At 37.2% G+C, this 7719-nt stretch overlaps 1 protein-coding gene across 15 annotated transcripts in view; it reads right to left on the bottom strand.

Annotated features, from left to right (window-relative positions):
* phldb1b (pleckstrin homology-like domain, family B, member 1b) overlaps positions 1 to 7719 on the bottom strand; it is a 96708-nt gene that overhangs the window by 79053 nt on the left and 9936 nt on the right. The window contains exon 1 of one of the 15 annotated variants that reach the window (XM_048159696.1): positions 277 to 1131. The exons of the other annotated variants lie outside the window; for them this stretch is intronic. Coding sequence (XP_048015653.1) covers positions 277 to 312 — 36 coding nt within the window. The 5' untranslated portion in view covers positions 313 to 1131. Of the gene's footprint in view, positions 1 to 276; positions 1132 to 7719 lie in introns of those variants that run through there. 15 annotated transcript variants of the gene reach the window in all.

Genomic DNA, 7719 nt, shown 5'->3' with positions numbered 1-7719 from the left:
CACAAAAACACTTTTTTGAAGGCTGGAGAATTTAAATTGCTTGGCACTGAATCAAATTTCACACAAATCTAACCTTTTAATACTTGAAACCACTTCACCTCAGCAAAAAGGCCTTTGTATAATTCAAAAACCAGATCTACAAACTAAATTACCTGCTCATTAAATTCTGATGAGGTTTTAAATATTTAAAAACCGAGGATGTATCAATCAAGAAATAAAAAATGAGATAATATGCTGTTTAAAAGGTGAAATATGAAATAAATGATACAAATTTACCTTCTGCCAAGTGTCCAACAAACACAAAGCCTCCATTTTTGAGCATTAAATCAAGCTTTACAGCATAAAAGTCCTCAGAAAATGTAACTGGGCTATTTTCTGTCTCTCTAGTCTCTCTACATCTTCATTTAGAGGATACCTGCTCCTATTCAAAACAGCACGGACCTGCCTATACATGCTGCTTTGAGCTAAATCCCACATTCCTGCCTGTTGGCTACAGCCCTGATAACAGATGTTACTGCGTTGGTCAATAAAAGGATGGAGCTTTTATAAAAGAGAAAAGAAAAAAACGGCGAATTACAGTGAAAGAGGAACAAGAGAAGAAGTTTAACAAGTTGAAGCAAACACAAGTGAGTATTAATTGAAGTTTATGTAGGTCATACATGGGAAATATACAAAGACATGAGGCAGACAGACAGAAGATCTGACAGATTGAGATTGGGTTTGATCACACTCCAAAACTCTGTTATTGCCACATGCCTCTTAGCTCATCAAAGCCAATTTTCACAATACAAAATGGTAATGAGTCACATTTCCCTACTAGTGTCTTTATACAGAGTTTGATTCTGTTCCAAATTGCACACGCTCACATATTATCAGACACAACAATGTGAAGGACAGCACATTTTTCCAATAGAAGCATAAAGGCTGGTATTGTCTCTCTTCTGCATGCTCAAATGGGAAAGCACTCTCTGCGGATGCTGCACACTGCCTGAAGAGCGCAATGGAAAAAAGATGGAGATGTGGTCGATCGAAGGCATGTAGGTCTGGCATGTAGCTGCTCACTTAACTGTATACTCACACGTAACTAAGCCAAGAAACCAAAGACTGAAATCTAACTTTTTTTTATTTTCAGTAAAATCCATGTAATATATTTTTGTTCAATAATATTTTTTCTTTTTTATTTAGTATTTTGAGAGAATTTTATGCTACTATTTAATATTTATGCAATAATTATGATACATTTTTTTCCATTGAAAATAATAATAATAAAAAAATGTTTTTCACCTATTTTTTATTTTCACGGTTAAAGCTGTATTTCATGTTAAAACATAGGCAAGGCCTTTAAAATCCAATTTTTGAAGGCAGATTAGTGTCATCTGGTAAGAGTAAAAAACAAACAAACAAACAAAAAAAAACTCATCTGTAATGCCATGGTTTAACCACTAGATTCCTATAGCTAAAGAGGCTTGTAAATTCTATAGTTGTTTTTAGACATAAAAACATACTTTTATTAGATTGTGTATGTGGATATATATTTAGACATTGTCACGGCTTAGATATTTTATGTTTGAAATGTTGATTTGAAGTGTCAAGTTTTTCCATTAATTTTCCTACTGTCGAACACAGAGAAAGACATTTTGTTACAACATTCAAAATTCAATGAAAATGTAACTTTATCAGAGATTAATTGGTCTGGGTCTAATCTGATTTCAACCTCTGATTTGAGTCTTCTGGTTCAATTTTTTTTTGTACTGTTTTGATGTTTTAGAGTGTAACCCTTTCCTTGCTCTCCGTTTGTTTTACTGCTTTGTGGCTGAATTATTGATTTTATTTCATAAATTTGCAAAAACTTGCTTTGTGTTACAGTCACAACAGTTCATATATGTTTGGGGGTGGAGTGTGCAGAGTCTATTTTGCACTCTTGATATTTTAGTGTCTTTTCACTGTTGTGTGCATTTTTTCTGCATTGTGGCCGATTTGTAGATTGTACCCCCCAAAAAATTGCTCTCTTTTTTCATATTTTCCGTATTTATGGCGGTAATTTATGACCATGAACAACACAAGTATGAATTTTTTTTACGAGCATTTAGCTTTTTATTTTTTGAGTCACGTAGCGACTGCCACAAAAGTCACTGACTTCATCCAAATGGTACTTTCATACAGGTCAAAGTTTGAACTAATTGTTATATACTTGCACTAGCATATTGTATATGACCATTTAGTTCAAACTTTGACCTGACGAGGGCAGTAATACACTTAGCAGCGTCTACATTGCTGGAATTTTAATAAAGAAGAAGAAGAAGAGAGCTAGTTCAAGATGAGCATTTATGGTTAAAATATATAAAATTTGTATTTATTTTTTTTAGAAAATGAGTGATGGTTTCTCTAGATAAGACCTTATTTCTTGTCTGGGATCGCGTAGAACGCTTTGAAGCTGCGAACCTTCAACCGTTTGGAGGCCATTGAAGTCCACTATATGGAGAAAAATCCTGGAATGTTTTCATCAAAAACCTTAATTTCGTTTCGACTGAAGAAAGAAAGACATGAACATCTTGGATGACATGGGGGTGAGTAAATTATCAGGAAATTTTAATTTGAAAGTGAACTAATCCTTTAAGGTGTGCTGAACCAAAAATCTTTTACAAACCTGGGCCAAGTTTAAACCAGTAACCAGGCATCACAGCTGGCAAAAGGGTATATATTGACATTATTATGTAATCAAAATGAAAATTATTATTGCTGGTCTTCAATGATAATATCAAGTTACTTTAATGTATTTGCACCAAAAAATTATAAGGATTTATGCTGATATCGTCCAAAACCACACTTTGCCAGGGGTGTTTCCAAACTTCTGGAGGGCAGTGTAATTCAATACAATATTTTTTGAAAAAAGTCTGAAAAATAATTGGCACCATTTTTCTTTAAGTAAAAAATGTTAAGAAAGAAAAAAATACTAACAAAAAGACTTTTCTTTCAAAATTTTTCAATGCCTGAGGCTTGGCTGTGTCAGATTTAGAGAGGTGCTGGATTGTTTTGAAAGGTGGATGACACAACATTCAGTTCTTCAAAATGACAGCACTGTGGGCTGGAGGGAGACCACGGATTAATGGATACATCTCTGAATGGAAAGACATGATGGTGCTTTTTGGAATGTAGATGTTTCACCACATGCAATCTACTCTCTCATATATATTGCTGAGGTTCATTTAAAGGATTTCCCCGAATATAATATTCTGTATGCTCAGGAAACGCTGAAGGAGAAGAAATTTGTAATTGGTTTATAAGAAAGTGAGGAAATGTGGTAAAGACGCTTGCAGCGAGTCCTGTCTGTTGTACGGTAATAACAGCTTTCTAGTTCCTGCCTCGAGGTGCTGTGGATTATTCATCAGTGGAATTTCAGTTGAGCTTAAAAGTACAGGGACACAGATAGAGAGAAAGGTGGAGATGATGAGCTTTTTCACTAGCTAGTTGGTTATCGTTTGTGAGCTGCCTGCTCAGAGGACTCCACCTGGTGGTAAGCACTGAACTCTATACTGTGCTTCTCAAAACTGGGTCTGTTCTGATATAGGATCATGAACAGAGGAGGAAAAAAGCTGAATGCATAATACATATATATTTTTTTAATTATTTCAGCTATATATGAAATATGTTGCACATCGTTTGCAGCATGTTATGTATACCATACTGTGGAACAATAAACAAATATCTCCTTATCAGCTGTTTGCCTTTACTGAACTGTTTGCACGACATCCGTGATCACAATGCCTAAGGCCTCTGTTTCATATCCAAAGATGCCCAACTTCAGAGGATGTTATTGAAGAAAACATCACACATGTTTAAGATCTGTCCCTGCAGCATGCCGCATATGTGCTGCAGCATACAGACACATATCTAAACAGGAAATTGAGGGGCAGATGAAAAATCCAGCCATTTCTGTGTGTGTATGATTATGGCCACAGACAAACACAGCAATCGATGTGGCTGACTAAATAGCTTCTTCCAATTTTAGACCTTGCCACAAAAATGTTGCAAAGTAGAGGAATGTGAAAATGAACTAGAACGTGACTTAAAATAGCATTGTGTGGGCAGAAATTCTCCCACCCAATGTAATTAAGACTCAAAAATTATGTAACATTTCCAGAGCTCTAAACACACCAATTTTTAAAAAGCAAACTTGATGAATATTTCTATTTACAGATCAAATAGTTTCCCATGTCCAAAGAACTTACTCATAAAATGCTAATCAGTACCAGAGACTATGGAATAACACAAGATGTGTCACTCGTATTGTTTTGAATGGGATAAAGTGTAACGCGCAATATGGCGGAATAAGTCCCGCCTTCTAAATAAGAACCAATCGCCAACTGGTAAAGTCATCGCGTCACTTCAGCGGCCGTTAGAATCACCGGTTTCTATAGAAACAGTCAGACGCGCGCCTCCAAAGAGACGCGCATTTAGGTCTGCGCATGCGCATTAGCTTGATCCAGCCTGAAAAATGTTTTTTTTTTTTTGTCATGATTCGAGCGTTTAGAAACTAAATTTATGAGCCGGTTGTTGTTAGATTTCATTGGTGATTTCAAATATGAAATTTAATCGTAAGGTTGGCGAACAATTTTGGAGAATTTGATGTTTCCCCATTCAAAGAGCTGCATGATGCCCAGGATGCCCGAGAGGCGTTTCAAAGATGGCCGCCGAGTGAAATGACTTGTCTTAAAGGGACGTACTTTGTTTTTAGCATCAATGCTAATCTTGCTAATACAGGATGCGCCCAGTGCCCAAGGAAGTCGACCGGAAGTTGAAGTCGGCCGCGTGCCGCCATCTTGTAGCAGAACTTCACTTGCGTTAGCCATCCCATTGACTCCCATTCATTTTGGCGTCACTTTGACAGCAAATAACTTTACATCTGAGGCGTTTAAAGACTCAATTTGTCCATTATTTATTTCTAAAGATACACGACAATGTATAAAGGGCTCCATTACCTTCTATGTTACATTATGGCCCCGTAGAAACAGTTTTTGTAAAAATAGGCTAACGATTGCGTCATAACCACTCGACTCTCTGTCGCACAGTAGAGAAATTACCGTACAGACAGGAGGAGAAGCTCGCAGGCAATAGTATGCATTAACTTAATATGGTGTACTGGCGTTACATTTTAAAATACTATACAAAATAATTAATCAGAATAATTTCTCCTGCTCACTCACGCCAAAGAACTCCCCGCTCAAGCTCGCCGTCTCTGCAAGATTAACGATGGCAGTTTGCACGCACAGCTACTAGAAGATTTACATCTGTCAGACAGGTTGCTGACGTCATCAAGCTTAGTTTGAGTCTGCGCGTCAGAAACGGAAGTGCTAAAAATCGCTAAAAATGGGCTTCACTTGTCTCAATTGAGTTCCAATGGGGTCGCTGTGTCCATTTCTTTTACTGTCTATGGATGCGCCTTATACAGCTCCCTAGTTCAGCAGTCAGGACACTAATCAGGAAGTCAGCCATTTTAAGGCCTGTCTAAATCACAGAATCCTTCCAGTGAACAGAAATATTCGCTCCATAAAAATTCCCACAATGCACCCAAAAACCAGAGAGAACAGATGCTCACTATGTTCCCTTAACTGAAATTCTGATGCGCAAAAAATAAATTGCGTGAACCAACTCAATAGGTAGCTAACATTTATTATTAACTTACAGCTAAATGTTGCAGGTAGGCTATATGTAACAACCACACTATTCATCAATGTACTTTAATAAGCTTTAAAAAAAAAAAGTAATGTCTGAAAGATATCAGTGCTGCTGTTGTTCATAAATACCATAGTGACGTTGTACAACAAAGATGTAGCCGAAAATAGTCATCAGTGTCCCAATGTGTAGAGATCCAGGGTCCTTACCAGTGCCTGAATTTGTGTACAAGGATGTACAATTCACAACCGAGGGAGCTAGAGAGCTGAGTGAGATGCACCCTAATCAACTAGCATTGTGGGATTCCTTAAAGTGCTATGTAAAATCTGTGGTATGCTGGTTTCTCCATCACTCATTGTGTTGAGAAAGGCAGAGGCTTGGTTACAGGCTAATAACCAGCAGACCACCTGCACAGAGAAGACACATGGGCAAAGGTCACCAGAACACCATCAAAGGCCTCTGTGTGCATTCTCATGTCAGAGTCAGTGAAATATATAACCCTGAGATAAGAATCCAAGAGCAAAAAAGAGCTGTATTGTTGACAACCAGCCAGAGGAGGTAGGGCTACACAGGCCTATACTGGAAAAAAAAAAAAACAGTTTAAGATGATAGTTATGTTTTGGAACATGGTAGTTTCTACGGGTCTAATGAGTTGATAATTTGCTCAATTTTAACAGGTTGACCATTGACCATGTCCCAACTTGACCACCTTAATTTGGTGTAAGGAAACCAGTTATCATGTTCCAAAACTTTGGATTCCCAGAAGGGTGAATACTGACATATACATGACTTTACAGCTCATCTAAACACATAGTAGCACCTCTAATTGTATCAACATCAGTGATAGTTCACTCATAAATGATATGAGTGGGCACTGGGGAGATCACATTAGAAGACGTCCCCTAAACAGTTGAGAGGAAGCATGACAAACAAACAGGATGGCAGAAGAGGAGGATCACTGCTGATTGTTGAGTCTATATGTAGACTTCCTATCAGAGAGAGAGAGTTTCCTGCAGGATGAGGCAGTCAGAGAATGGCACATCACTCTTTATTTCTTCTCACAGACAATTTCAAAAATCTTCAAAGGAACCTATTTAATAATCTTTTTTTGCTTGTAATTTCATAAACAAAATGGAATTGCAAAAATAATGATTGTTCCAAACACTTTACCTTGTCTTCCACTAGTCGAACAAAGTCATTTTTTAAACATTTTTAGAATTTCCCCTCAAATCAGCAAAGAAAAATTTAAATAAATAATTTCTGGACCTACTCATGACTCATAATACAAAAAGTTCAATAATTTCAAAGCCTTTTCAAGGTTGGAAACCAGTTTCACTATCGCAGAACCGAACCACATTACAAAACTGAATGTCACATTATGAGATAATGTTGTAAGATATGAAGTCAGAATAATGAGAAATAGCTGTACTTGAGGGATAAAGTCACAATTGAGATATAAAGTCAAAGTTATGAAAAAATAAAGTCTCACAATTGCAAAGTTGAAAGCCACATTATTATTATATTATATTATTATATATAATATATAAAATCACATAATGAGCCCTGCAGTTCTGAGATTATTGATTTATTAACTTATATCTGAGGTAATAAGTCACAGTTATTTCAGGCAGAAATAGCATACATTGAAGAGTGTGTTTTTTGAGAGCACTCTGACTTTCAGGTGCAAATAATGCATCATCAGACTAATAATTTCCTGGCTTTAAGGCTACTATTGTGAGTGAGTCACTCTTTCTCTGGTCTGTTGAGGGGGCTGCACAGGGCAGGGGCTCAAGTGAACACAATATTCCAACAGGCACTTGCTCAAATGTTCCGTTGACTTTGGCTGTTTGTTTCCTAAAGACACTGGGCTCAACAGGCATTCCAGTGCAGCCAGCACAAAGAGTTCTTTTCACCGTGTTTAATCCTTGCAGAGGAGTGGCGAAGGGGCCTGGCTCTCCTCCACTGAGGACCACAGGACCCGAACTCCAAATTCATAGACACAAGCACCCACGCAGACCAAAAAGCATGCAGAAAAGTCTTGTTTAA

This window comes from Megalobrama amblycephala, linkage group LG16, assembly GCF_018812025.1.
Source record: "Megalobrama amblycephala isolate DHTTF-2021 linkage group LG16, ASM1881202v1, whole genome shotgun sequence".
In the NCBI taxonomy this organism is placed as follows: Eukaryota; Metazoa; Chordata; class Actinopteri; order Cypriniformes; family Xenocyprididae; genus Megalobrama; species Megalobrama amblycephala.
This window is presented reverse-complemented; position numbering and strand designations above follow the sequence as displayed.